Source organism: Bos indicus x Bos taurus, chromosome 19 (assembly GCF_003369695.1).
Source record: "Bos indicus x Bos taurus breed Angus x Brahman F1 hybrid chromosome 19, Bos_hybrid_MaternalHap_v2.0, whole genome shotgun sequence".
Taxonomy (NCBI): Eukaryota; Metazoa; Chordata; class Mammalia; order Artiodactyla; family Bovidae; genus Bos; species Bos indicus x Bos taurus.
Window position 1 is genome coordinate 24,347,824 of NC_040094.1, and position 21,305 is coordinate 24,369,128.

The 21,305-nt window shown below is 53.2% G+C and overlaps 1 protein-coding gene across 3 annotated transcripts in view; it reads left to right on the forward strand.

The window, feature by feature from the left end:
• The first annotated feature begins 467 nt into the window (after window positions 1-467).
• Window positions 468-21,305, forward strand: part of SGSM2 (small G protein signaling modulator 2) — a 38,059-nt gene continuing 17,221 nt past the window's right edge. The window contains exons 1-6 of one of the 3 annotated variants that reach the window (XM_027517055.1): window positions 468-724; window positions 5,880-5,955; window positions 19,934-20,096; window positions 20,342-20,503; window positions 20,766-20,833; window positions 20,933-21,078. In XM_027517055.1, coding sequence (XP_027372856.1) covers window positions 668-724; window positions 5,880-5,955; window positions 19,934-20,096; window positions 20,342-20,503; window positions 20,766-20,833; window positions 20,933-21,078 — 672 coding nt within the window. In that variant the 5' untranslated portion in view covers window positions 468-667. The remainder of the gene's footprint in view (window positions 725-5,879; window positions 5,956-19,933; window positions 20,097-20,341; window positions 20,504-20,765; window positions 20,834-20,932; window positions 21,079-21,305) is intronic. The other 2 variants (XM_027517054.1, XM_027517053.1) reach the window with 2 other exon arrangements.

The following is a 21,305-nucleotide window of genomic DNA, read 5'->3' on the forward strand; positions in this document are numbered from 1 at the left end:
GGCGCCCAGCCGGCAGGGGGTTTTAAAGAAACGATGGCGCGCCACCACCTTCCTCCCAGCCGGGGGACCAACACGGGCTTCCCAGTAATCAGACTCGAGGCGCGGGGGTCCCGGCCCCTCCCGTCGGGAAATCGAGCGTGTAGGAATCACGGAACATCCAGTTGGATGGGGCCAGCTTTCGCAAGAGCGACTTGCCCCCCTTAGCCGCCTGGGGCGGGGGTCCAGGGGCGCGCCCCGCCTCCTCGGCCCAGCGCTGTGCAGGGCGGGCGACCGGCGCTCACAATGCGGGTTCGCGCCCTCGGGGCTGGAGCCGGCGCGTTGCTATGACAGCGGCCCGCGGGGCGCGCGCCCGGGCACGCCGCCCCCAGGCACGCGCAGTCTCCCCCCGGCCCGACCCCCCCACCTCCCCGTAGCTGAGCGCACCCCCCCACCCCGCCCCCGGCAGTGGGAAGGGGCCGGGCCAGGCTCCTGACGTCTGTGCGGGGCTCGGAAGATGGCTGCGGAGCCCAGCACCGGGCAGTGGCGGCGGCGGCTGCTGGCGGGGAGCGCGGCGGGCGGGGGCTCCGCCTGGTGCGTGGGGCGCTGAGCTGAGAGGCGCGGAGGCGGCGAGGGCGCGTGGGGGGCATAGGGGGCCGCTGGGCACCTTCCCCGGGTCAGCCGCCGCAAGATGGGCAGCGCGGAGGACGCGGTCAAAGAGAAACTGCTGTGGAACGTGAAAAAGGAGGTAAAGTCGGGGCACGGACCTCCGGGGGCTCGCGTCCCTGTCCTCACGGCCCACGGGACAGAAAGATCTGCGCCCATCCCAGGGTGCGGGCGCTCACCGGCCTCGGACGGGGGCCGGTCCTGGACTGACTGCGGTTCCCGCCCGACTCCCGAATCAGGGGGCAGCACCCCTCGGCCCCAGGGGCTAGGCCGGCGCTTCAGGGTTTGTTTGCTCCGCGATCCCGCAGCTCCCCGCCCTGTGACAGCAGCAGCTCTGGGAGACCGAGGGGGAGGGGTGGCGGCGATTTCTGGAGAACCGAGCTGCCCATTCATTGCCCTCGCCGCCTGGGGAGGGGGCGGGGCCCGCGCTAAACCGGTGACTTGGGGGCTTAGCTCCGGTTTGCCCTACACCCCATTCGGTTATCTTTCTGGGAACTGAGTCTCGGGTGCATGAGGGTTCGCCGCACACCACATCTTCTCACTCCACGCCCACCTCCATACCCAGAGGCCAAGGGGGCTTTTTGAGAATGGTTTTTAAGACTCAGATTTTTTTTTCCTCTCTTTTGAGGAGCCCCCCCGCCCATGTCACAAAGAGAAGTCCTTCCCTGTACGTACTAATGTCCTCTACTTTGTCCCTGCCCTAAAAGCCATTTCAATTCATGGGGCGGGGTGGGGGGGGGGGCGGGAAGGGGAGGTGCCCGTGTGAATGACTCACCCGCATAGGCACGCTGGAGAGCTCCAAACCCAGAGTGGATTAGAATGGATGCAGCCTCTGAATGGAGCCCAGTCAACTCCATGAGGCAGGACACCTGTTTTATCCAGAACTCTATATCCATGCCTGGCACACAGTAGGCACTCAGTGTTGTTCAGTTGCTCAGTCGTGTCCGACTCTTTGCGACCCCATGGACTGCAGTGCTCTAGGCTTCCCTGGCCTTCACTATCTCCGGGAGTTTGCACAAACTCACGTCCATTGAGTCGATGATCCCATCCAAAAACCATCTCATCCTCTGTCGCTCCTTCTCCTGCCCTCAATCTTTCCCAGCATCAGGGTCTTTTCCAATGCACTGCCTCTTCGCATCAGGTGGCCAAAGTATTGAAGCTTCAGCTTCATCCGCAGTCCTTCCAATGAATATTCAGGGTTGATTTCCTTTAGGATTGACTGGTTTGATCTCAGTGATCATTGGCACTCAATAAATGTTTGGTAAATAAGGCCTATTGATCTTGGAGACTACAGAGTCTGATGGGAATGCATAAACTTTGAAATAGTCTGGACCTAGTTCTTTGTGATCTTGAATAAGTTACTTAACCTTTCTGAGTCTCAATTTCTACATCTCTAAAATAGGGATACTGATATTTAGCTGATATAGAAAAGTTTACCATATTGGTTTCTTTCCCCTTTCCTAGAGGTTACATATTAAAGAGCAGAGACATTACTTTACCGACAAAGGTCTGTATAGTTGAAGCTATGTTTTTTCCAGTAGTCATGTATGGATGTGAAAGTTGGACTATAAAGAAAGCCGAGCACCGAAGAATTGATGCTTTTGAACTGTAGTGTTGGAGAAGACTCTTGAGAGTCCCTTGGACTGCAAGGAGATCAAAACATACAATTCTAAAGGAAATCCGTCCTGAATAGTCATTGGAAGGACTGATGCTGAAGCTGAAACTCCAATACTTTGGCCACCTGATGCAAAGAACTGACTCATTTGAAAAGACACTGATGCTGGGAAAGATTGAAGGCAGGAGGAGAAGGGGACGACAGAGGATGAGATGGTTGGATGGCATCACTGACTCAATGGTCATGAGTTTGAGCAAGCTCTGGGCGTTGCTGATGGACAGGGAGGCCTGGTGTGCTGCAGTCCATGGCGGGGCGGGGGGGGGGGGGGGAGGGGGGGCAAAGAGACAGAACTGAGCGACTGAACTGAGAGGTTTCAGGACTGGAGAAGGCTCAGGGTTCTTATAGAATTCTGGAAGGCTCATAATTAAGGCTCTGCATTAATTATAGCCTGGCTATTGTGCCCTAAATGTGTTTCCTTCCTTCCTGTTGGCAAAGAGGCAGCTGAAGCCATCACCTTTCCAACTGTGTTTGAGAAGCTCCATTGTGCTTTTGTTGTGACTTGGCCAAAAGTTTTTTTAAGTCCAGGCGTATATCACGTTAACGTTTAAGCCCTAAGTCTTGTCTCCGCAAGGAAAAAAGAAATCTTAAATCCCAGTGATTATCCTCAGGAAACAGTGTAGTGACAGAGACTCATATGAACAGTGTAAACAAGAGTAAAAATGTAGCTATACCCAAACTATGGGTGCATGTGCTAGGATTGTTGGTGCGTTCCAAATTCAGGGTTAGTCAGGGATGATAGCAGAGATTTCAGGGAAGGCAGTATTTAGAAGGGCTGTCTGTACTACTCTGAGAATGATTCTTAGACAAATGTGAGAAATGTCCAGGATATGCCACAGCTCTGTATATGACCTGATAGAGGTTGACCCGCTCTGAACTCTTGGTTCCCTTGACCTTCAGGGCTTGATTTTGAGAGAAACATATCCTTTCTTATCCTACATATAGAGACAGCGGGGGCGATTGTTGACTAAGCTGGCTTTTCACAAAGGACCTGTAGTCCTTTTGCTTTTTTTGGTCCGCACTGCATGGCTTGCAGGATCTTAGCTCCCTGACCAGGGTTTGAACCTAGGCTCCGGGCGTGAAAGCACTAAGTTCTAACCACTGGACCGCCAGGGAATTCCCAGGGCATAGGTATGTGTGTGTGTGTGTTAGTCACTCAGTCGTGCCCGACTCTTTGCAACCCCATGGACTGTAACCTGCCAGGCACTTTGTCCATGGGATTTTCCAGGCAAGGATACTGAAGTGGGTTGCCATTTCCTTCTCTAGGGGATCTTCCCAACCCAGGGATCAAACTTGGGTCTCCTGCATTGCAGGCAGATTCTTTACTGTCTGAGCCACTAAAGGCATCTATAGGTCCTCCTAATCCAAAAATCTGCCCCAGCAGCCTGCCTTAGATGTCTACTGGTCTTTGAGCTGTGACATGATGCTCTGTTTAATGTAAACACCCCTTGGGAAGTAATCTAGGAAGCTTTTAATAGTTTAGAGTGCAGGATCGATCGGATCCTCCTTTACCTAAACCACTAACCATGAGCACTTTGCAGTAAGGAGGAGACTCCTGGTCCTTCCTCCATCCTTCCCAGACTTTAGAAGCTCTACCACCTTACAAACAGAAGTGAGGGCCTGGAGAGCAAGGGCAGCATCAGGACGCTGGACACAGGACACTGTCCAAAGAATGGCAAGGCTCGCTCTGACCAGAGCTCACTAAATCAGTAAGATTTAAGACAGGGATTGAGGTAATCCATCCCTCTAATCTTCAGTATTAGTATTTGTCTCTTGGCAGGTTCCCTCAGGGGCTTCCCGGATGGCTCAGATGGTTAAAAAATCTGCCTGCAATTCAGGAGACTCAGGTTCAACCCCTGGATGGGGAAGATCCCCTGGAGAAGGAAATGGCAACCACTCCAGTATTCTTCCCTGGAGAATTCTATGGACAGAGGAGTCTGGTGGACTACAGTCCATGGGGTTGCAAAGAGTCCAATATGACTGAGCAACTAACACACACACACACACCCACACAGGTTCCCCCAGGGCATCAAAAGTGCTTGGCTTCAGTGTTGGGAGCAACTAGAACCTTCTATACTGCTGATGGGAATGTAAATTGGCAAAAATCTCATAATGCCAAATACCCTCATCAGAAATTCCTTGCCTAAAAATATAAATCCAAAGAAATGAGCCCCATGTTCACACAAAGACACATCTAGAGTGTTCATAGCAGCACTGTCCATAACAGCCCCAAATTGGAAGCTACCCAAATCCCAATCAGCTATGGGTTGTTCACACAATGGAGAATGAAAAATGCACATCCACATACAACATGAACAAATCTCACAGTCACACAAACTACACACTGAGCAATTCCATCTATAAAAAGCACAAAATCCCACACATGTGCTCTACCATGTTAGAAGTCAGGGTAGTGGGTACCTTGGAAAGGAGTAGTGACTAGAAGGAGTCATGGCAGAGTCCAGGGCTACTTTAGGGTGCTGGTCATGTGTTGTTTCTTGAGCTGATGCTACTTTCACAGGTGTGTTCAGTTTGTAAAAATTCTTCAAGCTATGTAATTACGATATATTTGTTCTCGTTCAGTCGCTCAGCAGTGTTGGACTCTGTACAACCCCCTGGACTATAGCATGCCAGGCTCCTCCATCCTCCACTGTCTCCCACCACTCTTGTCCATGGAGTCGGTGATGCTATCTAACCAGCTTACCCTCTGCTGCCCTCTTCTCTTCTTGCCTTCAACCTTTGCCAGCATCAGGGTCTTTTCCAGTGAGTCAACTCTTAGAATCAGGTGGAGCTCCAGCAATGGTCCTTCCAATGAATATATACCCTTTTCTATATACTTATTGTACATCAATTTAAAAGGTTTTTAAAGTGTTTTCTAAAGAAAGCTGTGACTGCTTACCTTACAAGGTATTCTGAAGCTTTTACATTCAGGTAGGAACCCGAACATAGGGTTTTGCCTAGACAGAGAGAAGGCTGGGCTTGTGAGCATGTGGGGAGTGTCCCTGAGACCTGGATGGACCTACCCTCCCCTCGGAGAAGGGAGAAAAGGAGGGTCAGGTGTCTTCCTGCGGCCTGTACTGAGACAATTTGTTCCTGAAGGACAAGCCTTCTGCAGCCAAGTACAGATGAGCAAATAGCATCCCATCCCTGTTCTCACAGCACAGCCCTTCCTCCTGGGTTGGAATATCTGAACTGATGGATTAGTGGGTTTATAGCACCTTTTTTGGCTTCCCTGATGGCTCAGTTGGTAAAGAATCTGCCTGTGGTGCAGGAGACCTGGGTTGGGAAGATCCCCTGGAGAAGGAAATGGCTACCCACTTCAGTATTCCAGCCTGGGAAATCCCATGGACAGAAGAGCCAGGCAGGCTACCTTTTCCTGGTTGACTTTCCAAGACATTTGGCAATGTCTGTATTGAAGAAACTTTGCTTCCCCACCCCTCCCTTTCCTATCCTCTACTCTGCAAGTGGCTGAACTCAGACCAAGCAGGCAAGCCAAGCTATTTACTTGCTCACAGGCCTTTGATCAATCAATCAATCAATAATGGTGCCGCCCATTTATTTACAGGTGAAGCAAATCATGGAGGAGGCTGTCACCAGGAAGTTTGTGCATGAAGATAGCAGCCACATCCTTGCTCTGTGTGGTGAGTGAGTGACTGGAGTGTAATGAGAGAGGGGTTTAAAAACTGAGGATACTGCCCTGGGGCCACAGGAAGAGTCCTCAGGGTCAGTAGTTTTTAAATCGGGTTGTAAGTCAGAATCAACTCAGAAGCTTATGAAATCTTGTTGGGTCCCATCCCAGACCTACTGAATTAGGATCTCCAGGGCCCAAGAATCTGCTTTATATGTCTAGTCCCTAAAGACAGTAGTGCTCAAATTTTAGCATCATAGTTATCTGCTGTTGTTGTTGTGTTATAGTGGCTAAGTCATGTCCCACTCTTTGTGACCCCATGGACGGTAGCCCGCCAGGCTCCTCTCTCCATGGGATTCTCCAGGCAGGAATATTGAAGTGGGTTGCCATGCCCTCCCACTCCAGTACTCTTGCCTGGAAAATTCCATGGGTGGAGGAGCCTGGTAGGCTGCAGTCCATGGGGTCACGAAGAGTCAGACACGACTGAGCGACTTCACTTTCACTTTTCACTTTCATGCTTTGGAGAAAGAAATGCCAACCCACTCCGGTGTTCTTGCTTGGAGAATCCCAGGGATGGCGGAGCCTGGTGAGCTGCCATCTGTGGGGTTGCACAGAGTCAGACATGACTGAAGTGACTTACAGCAGCAGCAGCAGCAGCCATGCCCTCCTTCAGGAGATCTTCCCAACCCAGGGATTGAATTCATGTCTCCTGTGTCTCCTGCAGTGGCAGGCGGATTCTTTACTGCTGAGCCACTTGGGAAGCCTAGAGTCACCTGTTCGGCTTGTTAAAATAGGTTCCTGGGTCCCAGCCCTGGAGTTTCTGATTCTAGTATCTTTGAGGTGACCCCAGGAATTTGCATTTCTAACCAGTTCACAGGAGATGCCAGTGCTGCTAGTCCAGAGACTGCACTTTAAGAACTGCCAGCCTCAGTAGTTGGGCTGGGGAACCACGGTGCTGGTTTATCCTTGCATTAACTTTGGGGATGGGCCTCTGCCTTTGGATGCTTTCTGTGCTATATCTGTTTTCTAATCAATCCCACCTGCATTGCTTCAGCATTCCCAACTCGCCAGACACTCAATTGCATGCAAATCCACAGGAGGATCGAGGAAGTCTAGCCAAGACTTCCCCGCTCAGAGAAGAGAAAGTCTGTAATAAACCACCGCTTCGTGCTCAGCGTGAACATTTCTGCCTTTGTAGGAGCAAGACTGTCTCTGCACACAACTGAGTTTTCTTGGATTTCCAGGAATTTGACTTTGAATTTGCCATCTTTTTCAAAAGTATCTATTTATGTATTTTTGGCTGTGCTGGGTCTTTGTGGCTGCACGGGCTCCTCTGTAGTTGCGGTGTGTGGGCCTCTCATTGCGGTGACTTCTCGTTGCGGCGCACAGGCTCTGGGGCACGTGGGCTTCAGTAGTTGCAGCTCCCGGGCTCCCGAGCACGTAGTCGTGGTGCCTGGGCTTAGTGGCTCTGCGTCGTTTGCCATCTTTGTGTTGTTTTCCTTGGCCTCTGAGGTTGTGGTTGCTGTTCACGGAAGGGAGGTTGTGCATTTCTGAGGGGAAGGAATCAAAGGAGCAGATCAAGAGAGGGACACTTCTCACAGTAGCCTGGTGAGGCTGACAGAGCCGCCCTTCCCACCCGTCCAGCAGCAGACACCGAAGGTCCCCCAGGTTCCAGACGCTTCCTTTACCAGGCAGGGAAACAGCAGTGACGAGGTGAACTGTCTCTCTGTCCCCAGGGGATTACACTCTGTGGGCAGGCAGACAGAAAACAAAAGCACAGAAATATATCCTGCAGTAACAGGTGTGGTAACAGCTATGAAAAAAAAAAAGGCAGAGAAATGTGGGAAGCGACTGGGGAGAGGCGGCCTGTGAGCAGAGCCCGAGTAACAGGCTGAGGGTTCAGGCAAATCCTGATGCTCTTCTTCTCAAGTTGTATTGGACACGTTTCTTGACTTCTGTCACCCTCAGTCTGCTCCTCTAAAAACAGGGTGGTGATTCCCACCTCAAGGAATTTTCCTGGGGATTGAGATGATGCATGTGAACATTCCTACCTTTGTAAGAGCTCAGGAAAACGTCCGTCTTTCCTCCTCTTCTGGGCATTAAGGCTGAAGCTAGGTTTGCAGGATTTGAGGTCCTACCATCTCCCTTTTGGGTAAGTTGATTCTTTGAGATGATATAGCTCCAGTACTCTTGCCTGGCAAATCCCATGGACGGAGGAGCCTGGTGGGCTGCAATCCAAGGGGTTGCTAGGAGTCGGACACAACTGAGCGAACTCACTTTCACTTTTCACTTTTCACTTTCATTGGAGAAGGAAATGGCAACCCACTCCAGTGTTCTTGCCTGGAGAGTCACAGGGACGGGGGAGCCTGGTGGGCTGCAGTCTGTGGGGTCGCACAGAGTCGGACACAACTAAAATGACTCAGCAGCAGCAGCAGCAGCAGCAGCTCTTCTCAGGTCCACAGGACCAATCCGATCTCACCTTTTCTCTGGCAGAAGCCCTACTGGGGAAAAACCATGCTGGTCTCGCAATAAGTGACTTTAAAGAGTATTAGAACCCTACTCCCTTCTACCCATGCTGAGTCCCCCTGACATCAGCCACTGTCTGTCATTGTCACCAGAAGGGCTCTGCTGGTGGCCCAGTGGCACCATGGCAATGGTGCTCAGTTTCGTCCGGAGCACACACAGCAAACGCAGAACAATGAAATAGCAAAAACAGCTTGTGCATGGATGCCGAAGGTGGGTGGCGGTGGGGGAACGGGGGAAGAGAGGCAGGCGGGAAGCTGTGGGCATCCCACCATTAGGGTGAGAAGAAACTGCCTGCTCTCCTCTGATCAGTCCAGGGGTCCCGGGGAAACAGCAAGGCTTTCACTTCAGCCTCTTGCCTTGAAGCGCATGGCTCTTTCCAGCAGGCAGCGATACCACCTTCAAAAGGAATGATTCTTGCACTTTCAGTCAGTTTCGGTCACTGAAATAGATCAAGAGTCTATGAAACTGACCCAAGTTTGGCTGGATTTCAGGAGGTACCTTAGGTCAAAGCGCAAACTGAAATGCCCACAGGGTCAGATGAGAAAATCCGGATGTAGAACAGCAGGCAGTGGGCAGGAGTGGGTACAGCCCTGGCCAGGTTTGAAGGGGGCAGCCACCACTCAGCTTCTGCAGGAATGCTGGTCCTGGGCTTGCCGTGGCCTTTGTTTTATTTTAAGAGAAGCCAGCAGTCTGGGTTTCTGTATGAAATGTCCCAGTTTTTAAATGCTGATAACTAACTCTCATTAAAAAAAAATTTGTGTGGGCTCAACAAGAGGCATCTGCAAGCCTCTGCCAGTTTGCTGCCTCTGCCTTGGGCTCAGTGCACAGTCACTAAAGGGAACGCCAGCAGGAGGGGCTGCCAGCAGAATAAAGCTAAGTTGAGCCGGGCATCTGAGACCCACGAGAAGAGGAATCCTGACACTGTACTAATGGTGGTGTTCAGTGGTGAGGTGGATCCCAGCTTGGGCTCAAAATAAGGTTGGTTTAAAGCAGTGATTATCAGCCCTTTCTCCTGCCTGCATCACATGGTGGAATCATAACCAGGGATTCCTGGGGGTGTTGGGGGGGCAGGCAGGAAGAATAGGCATGTACTGATGGAAAACTCCAGTCTTTTGGCTTTTTGGAGAGTCTGATATGCCAGGCTCCTTCACCCACTGGGAAAACGTTCAGAAGTGCATTTTTAGTTGGAAGTGGATCCATTCTTCCCCTGGGTCTGGTTTTAAAATTCTTTTGACCATTCTGCATGGCATGTGAGACCCTAGTTCCCCAACCAGGGATGGAACCCATGCCCTCTGCATTGGCAGCACAGAGCCTTAACCAGGGACCATCAGGGAAGTCCCCTGCCCTGGGTCTTACAGTGGTCCTGGCCATATCCAGAAGTCAGCTTTATTCTGAGGGGAAATGGGAGTGCAGAGAAAGGGAGCGGAGTGAAGGCTGTGGAGACTGGATTAGCTATGCAGCGAGTGACCCCTTTCCCTTGAGCTTTGTAGAGGCCTGGGATCCTGGGCCCCCCTGCCCTGGCCCCTCTGTTCATGGCAGAGGATGGCTAGGGGGTGTCTGACTGAAGAGGGCAGAGCCTGAGCTAGAAGAGCTTCCCTAAGCTTCCTTAGAATATAGACATTTGGACCAGAAACATCACCTTCTGGAGAGCCTTAAAAATGGAACTGAAAAATCCCTGGGTCAACACCTAGCCCCAGGTAAACCCAGGAAAGTTCCTGTTCCTCAAGGGGAAGAGGGAGACTCCGGGCCTGGCAAGGAAGACGCTTTGTTGTGTGTTTGCTGTGCTAGTTTCTAAACCTGTCTGTCTAGAAGCTGGTCAGGCCCCTGCAGGTGGAAGCCTTGTGAGCAGGCTCTGCTGGCATACCCGGCCGGCAGGGACGGGATCTCTGTGTGCTGCTCTCCGACCAAGGAGCGTGGCTGCAGCGCTACCCTGAGATGCCCCCTCCCAGCCCCCCAGACCTGGTGACTGCACCCCCCCTCCCAGAGAACAGACCCAAACCCCACCGTGGGAGATGGTTCTCTGATATCCCCTTTTCATCTTTTTGTTTTAGTTTATGTATTTGTTTTTTTATTTGTTTGGCTGCACTGAGTCTTTGTTGTGGCATGCTGGATCTTTAGCTGTGGCATATGGGCTCTAGCTCCCTGACCAGGGATCGAACCCAAGACCCCTGCATTGGGAATGTGGAGTCTTAGCCACTGGACCACCAGGGAAGCCCCTCTCCCCTTTATCTTGAAAAGTCATGTCAAGTTTGCATTTTCCTAATATGGCCTTTGACACTTTTTGATTGTGGACACTTACTGCTGAGTGAAATGAATGCTTTCTGTTTTCACTCCGCATCTTGAACCCCCACGTGTAGGCCAGTATCTCCCGCCACCCCCTCCTCCAGAGGGCAAGGTGCCTTGTGAGCAACTCAAGCTCAGGGTCAAACAGCGGATTGTCTGAACTCTGCATTTGTAATATGCCTGCTCACTCTCTTCCCATGGAGGGATCTGGGGTAATTTAGGGCTCCACCGAGGAGCACTGGGCCTCTCCTCAATTCCCAGCTCAGGTCTGGGAGTGTCTGCCTCCCCAGTGTCTCTGTTTGCTCCATCCCCATTGGGCGCTGAGGTTGGATTTTTAACCACCAGTGGATAGAAGGGTCTTAGGAGGCCCACAGAGAGGTTCCAGGCCTGGCCAAGCAGGTTCTTAGATGTGTAGATATCCTCTGGCATTGGGGGTAGGCCCAGGCCAGAGGGGGCCAGCCCTGCCATCAGTCCCCAGGCTCCCTGCCCTCCACCCGCTCGGTCCACCTGAGGTTGCTTCAGGCTGAGGATGAGCTGTAATGGGAGATGGGGGTGGAGTCTCGAGCTGGGAACCGCACCAGGGCTTTATTAACCAGCTCCCTGTTGCTAAGCGGCTTTCATTAGCCGGGGAAGGTCCGCAGCAGCAGCTAGCTCCTCTAGGGAAAGGCGGGGATATACTAATGAGCTGAGAGAAGCAGGTGTGATGGGAAGATGCATCCCACCTGGGATGCTGCCGCAGGTTCTGAGAGTCAGACGCCAGGCAGTTTTCAGTCTCCCTCCCTTCAGTGAAAGGGATCCCTTCTCTCTGCTTCCTGCTCGCACTGAACAAACAGCTCATTCTCAGCATATGTGGCTCCCCACTTTGCACCCGTAAGTGATCGGGTAGGCAGGAAGGCCCTCTGGGGCTCTGGCTCTGCTCCCCTTGCCTTGGGGCGTGGCTGAGGGCAGGTGGCAGCGGTCTGCAGCTGACCGAGACACTGGAGTCCGACAGACCTGACCTGGCTTCACAGACTGACCATGTCACCAAGTATGCCACCATGGCCACTTAGTCAGCAACTCTGAACCTACACCATAAGGTTGTTATGAGGGGTTAAAGGAATGAGGGGGGCAAAGCACACAGCATGGAGTATGCAGTAAGTGCTCAGTAAGTGTCATCACCACCAGCGACCTTCTGCTTTGTTCTTGAAAGTGATCTTATAACCTTCCCCATAAAGCCTCCTAGAACCTTCTCCTGGATTCCCTCTGGGAATCCATGTTCCTGGGAACTTGGAGCATCTGGACAATCAGGAATTTGAACTCTGGGAACCCAATCTAGGAATTTGAAGATATTAAGAAATTATTATTAATTCTGTAGGTGCAGTACAGGTATTAGGCAGATGTTTTTAAAAGTCATCTTTTAGAGATACATACTAAAATATTTATGGGAAAAAATACAGGATGTCTAAAATTGGTTTCCAAATAACCTAGGAATAAGGGGGAAGTGGTTGGAGGTGGTATAACTAAAATAAGATTGGTCAAGCCTTGTTTATGGTGTGTGATGGGGGTTCATTTTATCATCCTCTTTTGTATATGTTTGGAATTTTCCATAATGAAATGTTTTGTTTTTTTTTTTAAAAAAAAAAAGGAAGCAGAGGAGAGGATGGATGGAAGAAGAGATAGAAATAGCAAGTATATGTAACTTATTATTGAAGGCAATGGCACCCCACTCCAGTACTCTTGCCTGGAAAACACCATGGATGGAGGAGCCTGGTAGGCTGCAGTCCATGGGATCCCTGAGGGTCAGACACAACTGAGTGACTTCACTTTCACTTTTCACTTTCATGCATTGGAAAAGGAAATGGCAACCCACTCCAATGTTCTTGCCTGGAGAATCCCAGGGACGGGGGAGCCTGGTGGGCTGCCGTCTGTAGGGTCGCACCGAGTCAGACACGACTGAAGCGACTTAGCAGTTACAGGAAATATTTTTATTTCAACACATCTGTATTGAAGGCATCCTTAAATAGAATTCTGGGCATATAAGCCTACAGAAGAGACAAATAAGTATGCAAATCTGTCCCACCCTCTGGGTGTTGGACCTGGATGTTGGATACAGGAGGGAGGGGTCTAAAGTCCTGCTCCCTTGTGGCTCAGCTGGTAAAGAATCCGCCTGCAATGTGGGAGACCTGGGTTTGCTCCCTGGGTTGGGAAGATCCCTGGAGAAGGGAACAGCTACCCACGCCAGTATTCTGGCCTGGAGAATTCCATGGACTGTATGGGCCATGGGGTTGCAGAGTTGGACACAACTGAGCGACTCACTTCACAGCACTACATGCTAGTCACTGAGTTTTCATAACTGAATTTGCCTTGTAGACTGATGACATTGTGTTCACTCAACACACAGAGATAGTCCTATTCCCAAACTGACCCAGGCTCTGTCCCCAAGGCTGTGTACACACATCTGTGAGCTGTGGGGGCTTCACGGTCTAGACTCGGTACCCAGGGGAGGTGGGAAGAACAAGGGAAGGGACCAGATGTTTCTGAAGGGTCCTCCCTGATCCTGGACCCCCAGCTAGAACCAGGAAGGACCTATTATTGGCTGAGGCTGCTTCCTCCCCTTCCCATCCTTGGTCTTTTAAACCAGAGATAGGGTCTGGGCTGGGGGACCTGGGTAGTTCTAGAGAGCAAACACAAGAAGGGCACAAACCTTACCCTCTCTTGTCTTCAACAGCCCACACTAGACCAGCCATCATCTGGCTGCCCAGTGGTAGGATGGTCAGTTGGGCAGTGGCCTGTCATGGTGAAATTCCAAAAAGAGGAAAAAGGGTAGAAACCCAAGACACTGGACCCCCCTGCACCACCATGAGGGAGCTTCTATAGGGAAAGCCAGAGGCCTGAAACCTCAGCGCTGACCACAACCGCTGCGGCGGGCTCTGAAGGCTGGTTTTGTAAGAAAAACAAGAGCATTTGCAGCTCCCCTGTCCCAAAAGAAAAGCTCTCGGTGCTCTGTCTCCCCATCCATCAGTGCCTGTGGGAAATCCTTGACCTTGACAGAGCCAGAGGCGCGCCTATCTGGAGGGGGGTGGGGACCGTGGCACATGTCCACCCTCCCCACCCTGTCCCGCCTTCTCGGGCTGCCTACAGAGACCGCCCCAAGGAAGGGCACCCGGAGTCTCTCCCTGGAGATCAAGACCAAGCCCTTCCTCAGGGAGACAGCCCCAAATGACCTGTCACAACAGTCACCACACCATCCAGCTGTGTGGCACATACACCACGTTCTTGAGAGAGGTTACATAAAGGGGAGCAGCTTAATGGTTTAATACCTAAGTGGGGATACAGGGCCAAGGGAGGTGGTGGTTTATTTTTTTTAATTGAAGAAAATAGAGAATATTTATTTACAAATATGCATGCGTGTTCAGTCGCATCTGACTCTTTGTGACCTCCATGCACTGCCTGCCAGGCTCCCCTGCCCATGGAACTTTGCAGGCAAGAATACTGGGAAGTGTTAGTCACTCAGTGGTGTCTGACTCTTTGCAACCCCATGGACTGTAGCCCGGCAGGCTCCTCTGTCCATGGAATTTTTCAGGCTCGAATACTGGAGTGGGTTGCCATTTCCTACTCCAGGGAATCTTCCTGACCCAAGGATCAAACCCTGGCTTCCTGCATCTCCTGCATTGCAGGTGGATTCTTTACCACTTCACCACCTGGCAAGCCCTTATATACAAATGGAAAGTATCTAATAGGGAAAAGTGAAAGATACAGCGAAGAGAAGGGACATTTGCTGGATTGATGTCCTTGAGACAGTGGGTCCCTTGCCTAGCTGGGTGTGGCTGGCACTGGCCTGGCTCCCTGGGCAGCCAGTGTGAGCTCTGCACATGGACTTTGCCATGCATCCCCAGCGGGACAAGGAAGATGGGTATGTGCGGGATGAACCTCATTTCCTTCACCTGTGTAATTCCGGAATCTCAGGGAAGGGCTGTCTCCTCCCAGTGAAAGTCTGGATGGGAGAGTTGTTTCTTGTTTTAGGGCTTTGAACAAAGCTGAATGCCACCCCCCACCCACCCCCCCCAACACACAAAGCTGAAGCAAACAGCCAGCATCACCAGTGCAGGCGGAGGGAAAATGTACCCCCCGTTACCATAGAAATGCTCATTCCGCGTGGAGGCAGCTGTTATAAATCCCTGGGTGGAAATAGCCAGCCAGGGAAGTGGGGAGGGGAGAGGCTTGCGATGCCGGCCTCACCTCTTTGCTCCGCCCACTTTATCCACCGCTTGAAAGGAGGCCGCCCATCCTACCCCGGCTTCTATCTCCAGGGTGGTTGCTCCTCTCCTGGAAATCTTGGTTCTGCCCTCCAAGACTTTTAAAAATTCTGCTCTGAGTCAAGTCCCCCAGAACTCCAGGCCCCAGACCAGCCACCTGTTTAACTCTCCTCGCTCAGAGGCTGAACTAGCCGGATGCACAGATGGCAGCCGGCGGAGGTGGGGGCTGGGACACTGAAAACACCTGCTCGTCCCGTTAGCCACCCCTCCCGCCTCGGAGCCTCCGGCCCAGCCTTCACGTCAGGCTGTGCTGACTCTGGACGCCGAGTCCTCCACCTCAGCCAACTAGCGTCATCTTTGGAAGGCCGTTCAGTGGGCCCCCATATAACTCTTCTGGGCTTGTCCAGGCCCCTTGGCTGCTGAACGCAGCTTAGTTGTGGACGTGCGTATGAGAGCCGGGGCTGCTGCTGAGGACCCAGGGCTGATTGAGGACCCTTCTCAGTCCCTACTGCTGCGTTTCCTGGGCAGCCATGGCTTTAGTCCATTCTTTTTTTTTTTTTTTTGGCTGTGCTTCGTGGCACGTGGGATCTTAGTTCCCAACCAGGAACTGAACCCACACCCACTGCAGTGCAAGTGCGGAGTCTTAACCCCTGGACCACCAGAGAAGCCCCACTCGCTTTAATCCATTCTTGTGGGCTCCTGAGACACCAGAGCTTCTCTCAGCCCACGGAATTGTTTCTCGGTCCCTGCGCAGCTCAGATCACCAGTGGCTGCCCTAAGCAGAGCTCAGGTGCTCCTGTAAGAGTGGGGAACCAAACCAACCTGCAGACCCTACTTGCTGAGTGCTGGTGAAGGGTGGGGTGCCCATGGACAGATCCCGAGCCTTTCTGAGTTGTGTGACAATTCACCTCCCGAATGGAGAGAATCTTTGGCATCCTTTCATGATGCAATTATGATTATTATTTTGAATCAGTAACCTGGCCCAGAAATCAAGACTATATTGCTTCTTGTGCCTCCTTCCAGAGTTTTTTTATCCTAATCTTAAAAAAACTGTTTTTTGTTTACCCCACCCTTTTTGTCATCCAGAGGTCTCTTAAAGACTTTTCTGTTCTGAGCTCCTAGAGCGCATCCTCACTCTTTTCAGAGTGGCATTGTAATTACACCGTACGAATGTGTCGTGCCTGTGTGCATGCCTGTGTGCGTGCAAAGGTGCTTCAGGGTGCCCTCTCTGCTCTCATCCTGGCTCACTGACAGCAGGTCCCTGAGCCTTGCTGTCAGTGGAGCAGGATGACGGAGTAGAGAGGGTACCCTGGGCCCCTCTGGTACCGCAGCTCCAAAGGCCACCATAGGCAGGCAGTGAGAAGATCCAGCTTGTTGAGTCATGTCTGTTTCTCTGCTTCAATTCACTCACCCAAATGCTTCCATCCCAACCAGTCATCAAAACCAGTAACAGTGTAGATTTGTTCTTAATCAGTCTGTGTTTTTCTTACGTGAAATGAGCCGAACGACTATCAGGATGGTGTTTCCCATCTTTGGGAGCATCCGGAGTGGCTGTGGGTAGTACTAGGAACCCTGGTATCTGAAGCCTTCATGTCACTGCTGGGGTACCAGGGCCAGGACAGCTCTGTCAGAAGGGGGATGGTTTCGGCTGACTTGGTGATTTGGCTGTGATGGGTGTCTCCTTGCCAGGGCCCTCTCCTCCAGAGGCTTCTATGTGGCCTTTCCCCTGGGAAGGGGAGCTTAATGGTCCATGAGAGGCCCTCCTGGGGAGTGTGGCAGCTGGAGAGGTGGACATTATTGCTGGTGGCTCTGCAGCTGCAGCTCTGAGTGTGGGTTCACTGTACACGGAGAGGGACCAGGCGGGTCTTTGTGCTTGCATCTCTGCGAGTGTCGATCAGTGGACATGTCTGTGATTCTGCTCAACCCAGAAGTCTTAGAGCTGGGTTTTAAAATTTTCTGGGGTCAGAGACCCCTTTTAGAAACCAAAGTCAAGGATTCCTTATTCAGAAAAGAACCACCCACCTATGCATGTGGGAGCAGGCCAATGATTCTGTGTGCAAAGTTAGGAGCTCCCTGGAAAGTCCAGAAGCCCATCCACAGACCCTCTCAGGAGAGTAATTCTCAATTATTACAAGTGTTATGATCTCATTTTGCCTACACACTGCACACGATAACATCTTTCATCACACGCACTTCTCCTCTGCGAGGTTCACTCCTTTGGGAACGGGGGAGGCATAGTGTGGTCTAACAAGTCCTGACTAAGGAGCCTGGGGACTCAGACTAGGAACACCTGGCAGAGGGTGTTACTTTGGCAGAGGGTTGATTACTTTGCTTGGAAGGTAGAGAGGCGAGAGAGGTTTCTCCTGCTGCAGATGTTGCCTGGCACCTTGCCCGGGTTTCACAGGAGGCACTTCAGGGCCACAGGGTGAGTGGGGGCACCTGGTGTGCTGTTCTCAGCATTCCCTACTCACGGTGATTATGGAGGCATGCCTCCGCCCACTCCCAGAGAACTCGCAGCCTCGTGCCCAGAGGCTGCCTGGCAGGCTGGGTGAGGCTAGGCCGCTGCTTGGATCCCCAGCTCCCCAGCCTGGCTTCGTGCGTGCCACGCAACGGTCGCCTGGGGAAGGTAGGAAGGCTAATGACTCATTACCCCAGCAATTAGTCACATCACTGAGGAGCTCGGTCCCCTGCAGGACTGGTGCCGCCTGCTGCCACTCTGGTTCCTGTTCCTCTCTGTTTTTCTCCCTCTCTGAACGGGCACTGCCAGCCCGGGAAACAGTCGCCACTTTCCTCCAGGTGTGGGCGTGTAGCTGCAGCAGGACCAAGAGCCTAGGACTAAAAGGCCACTCATCTGTGCTCCCTGCCCCAGGGCTACATAGGACCTCCAGGGACCTACCACAGAGCGGGGCATGTGACTCTGATGCGAAGATTCCCCCACATGCCTCATATACACATGACCCCTGTAGATACACCTGTCTGCGTACACACATGCTCACACATGTATGAATGTGGCAGGAGGGAAAGGCTGCGTCTCCCAGGAGAAGGCAGGGACGGTAACCTCCCTCCCCACCCCGGGACCACTCTCATTGAGCTGGCCAGCCTCCAGTTTGGCCCTAGGGACTCTCTAAACGTCTCAACCTCAGTGCGAGAGACAGCCAAAACTTACAGGACAGCAGTGACCGTAACAGTAAAGGCAGAAATTAGGTGACAGCTGCTGCTTTCAGTGGTTATTTCCCAAGTGCCGGTTTCTCTCTCTTTTTTTTTTTAAGATGCAGATTGTTTGTTTTTTTTTTAAAATATAGTTTTGTTTTTGTTTTTGGCTGTGCTGGGTTGTTGTTGCCACACGAGCTTCTCTCTGGTTGCGGCGAATAGGGGCTACTCTCTCGTTGTGGTGTGTGGCTCCTCTTGTTTCGGAGCACGGGCTTAGGACCTGCTGGCTTCAGTAGCTGCAGCTCCCAGGCTCTAGAACACAGGCTCAGTCGTTGTGGCTCACGGGCTTAGCTGCTCCAAGGCATGTGAGATCTTCCCGAATAGGGAATTGAACCCACCTGTGTGTTGAGAGTCCCTTGGACTGCAAGGAGATCCAACCAGTCCATTCTGAAGATCAGCCCTGGGATTTCTTTGGAAGGAATGGTGCTAAAGCTGAAACTCCAGTACTTTGGCCACCTCATGCGAAGAGTTGACTCATTGGAAAAGACCCTGATGCTGGGAGGGATTGGGGGCAGGAGGAGAAGGGGACGACAGAGGATGAGATGGCTGGATGGCATCACTGACTCGATGGACGTGAGTCTGAGTGAACTCCAGGAGTTGGTGATGGACAGGGAGGCCTGGCGTGCTGCGATTCATGGGGTCGCAAAGAGTCGGACACGACTGAGCGACTGAACTGAACTGAACTGAACTGTGTGTCCTGCATTGGCAGGCAGATTCTTTACCACTAGTGCTACCTGGGAAGCCCACCTCCAGCCCAGTCCCTGTGAAAAGAGAACACATGAGGCAAGAGACCTCCTCCCACCTTGAGCCCCCACCCCCAACGCACCTGGAGGAGGTGAAAGGGGCTCAGCCCATGTTTGGGGCCCTGGCTCCTCCTCCCATCTCTGCCACTTTGTGATGCGAATCAGCCTTCTTCCCCTTTCAGGGCCTTTCCTTCCTCAGCTGTAAAACAATCAGCTTGGCCTCAGTCATGGCCAAGCCCCTTCCTCCCCCGTACTTCCACACTAATTTCTTTTTAGCATCTGTCTGTGCCCAGGGCAGCTCCCCACCCTCCCCCACCACGCCCTTCTTTGCTTCCTGTGGAGCTTGTCTGCTGTAAGCAGCGTCCAGACGGAGAGTAGGCCTAGCCCCTAAAAATATGAATGAATGAAGGGAAGCCCTCCCTGCATGGGAAGGAGAAATCTCTCACTCCCGCAGGGCTCATCAATAATTCAGGGCCGCTGTCAGGTCTGATCTCTGCAGTGGCTTCATCAATATTTCAGCTCCTTCTCCAGAGCCTCGTTCCTTAGCAACCGCATCATCGGTGCTCTCCAGGAGGGCTGCCGGGCTGTGTGTTCCCCTCGTCCCCTGTCCTGGGGGTGCTGTCCGCGCTTGCCCTCGTGGGCAGGGGTGGAGTCACCCATACCACCCGCCCTGGCAGCTTTGTCCTCAGAGCCTCAGGACGATGCCACATACAGGAGGCATGACATACCAGGCCAGGTGGTGGGAGGGGACGGGGATGGAATGGCACGTCAAAGCCCCCAGGGGTCCACCCTGGGCAGGGAGGAGCAGGGGCACGAGCGGGAGCACTTTGGGAGGAGGTCGGGGTGCATCTCCCTGGCCGCCCTAAGCCTGAACTGCACCCCCCAGTCCTCGCCCGGGGCGGTCCTCGCCCCTGTGCTCCCCACAGGTATGAGGGAGGGGTGTTCTCCCCTCGCTGTCTTGCCTAGGCTAGTTGCCGTCCCCTCTGTGGCCCAGGTGCGGTGGAGGCTTGCCTCCTGCATCAGCTGAGGCGCCGCGCTGCCGGCTTCCTGCGCAGTGACAAGATGGCAGCCCTGTTCACCAAGGTGGGGAAGACGTGCCCGGTGGCCGGGGAGATTTGCCACAAGGTGCAGGAGCTGCAGCAGCAAGTGGAGGGCAGGTGAGCCTGGGCCGGCCCCGCCCCGCCCCTCCCTTCTGCTCGGTCCATTTCCAAGGGCCTCTCGGGTGAGGGGCCAGACTAAGGGTGATGAGGGGGGGTGGCCCTTTCATCTCCAACCCCTCCTCCCAGTCAGTCCTCTGGGTTCTCGTCTTGTGGCACCAGACTCTGTTCCCAGAGCCACCAGTCTGCATTGCGGCTTGCCCCCCAAGCCCTCACACTCCTGGAGCCCACCTCTCTCTTTGCAGGAAACCCTTGGCAGGCAACCAGGAGACCCTGCGGAGACAGGGCTCTGCCAGCGGGAAGGCCCCAGCCCTCAGCCTGCAGGCCCTGAAGCACATATGGGTGCGCACAGCGCTGATGGAGAAAGTGCTGGACAAGGTCGTGCAGTACCTGGTGGAGAACTGCAGGTGACTGCCCTTCCCTGAGACCCGCTCCCCACTCCCACCCCAGGCCTGACTGCCCACCGTGGTCTCTAGGCATGCGCCATTCCCTGTAGCACCCAGAAAGCAGGGACCACCCAGGTCACCCACAAAGCTCAGCCCTTGTGGACTCATTGCTGCTTGATTACTGGACTTGGATTGGGTGGGGACATGTCTCCTTGGTGAGCTTGACAGCCCTGGAAGGAGGCCCGGAGCCCTGCGGTCACCCTGTCTGTTTCTTTCCTGGCAGCAAGTACTACGAGAAGGAGGCATTACTGGCAGACCCTGTGTTTGGCCCCATCTTGGCCTCTCTTCTAGGTAAGCCTGGGATCAGAGAGGCCTGTGCTGGCCCACAGCGGTGGCTCCGGGGCAGGTGCCAAGGGGCCACCCCCGAGCTGATGGTTCCTGTCTCCACAGTGGGGCCCTGTGCCTTGGAGTACACCAAGCTCAAGACAGCCGACCACTACTGGACTGACCCCTCTGCTGATGAGCTGGTCCAGAGACACCGTATCCGGGGTCCCCCGCATCGCCAGGACTCCCCTGCGAAGCGCCCAGCCCTAGGAGTAGGTGTCCTTCTTCCCACCCCGTGCTCACCCAGGATGGGCCCCTGGGCCTGTGGCGAGGGCAGTCAGCCTGTGTGCTCCTGGCAGATACAGGCGGTAGCGGCCAGCCCGGGAGAGCCTTCCCCGCACTGGCTCTTAAATAAATGCCAGGAGCACAGAGCTGGTCCGAGGCCGAGGGCAAACTGGGGACAGGAAGGACTCTCGGGGTCCTTGGCCCCCACGCTGAT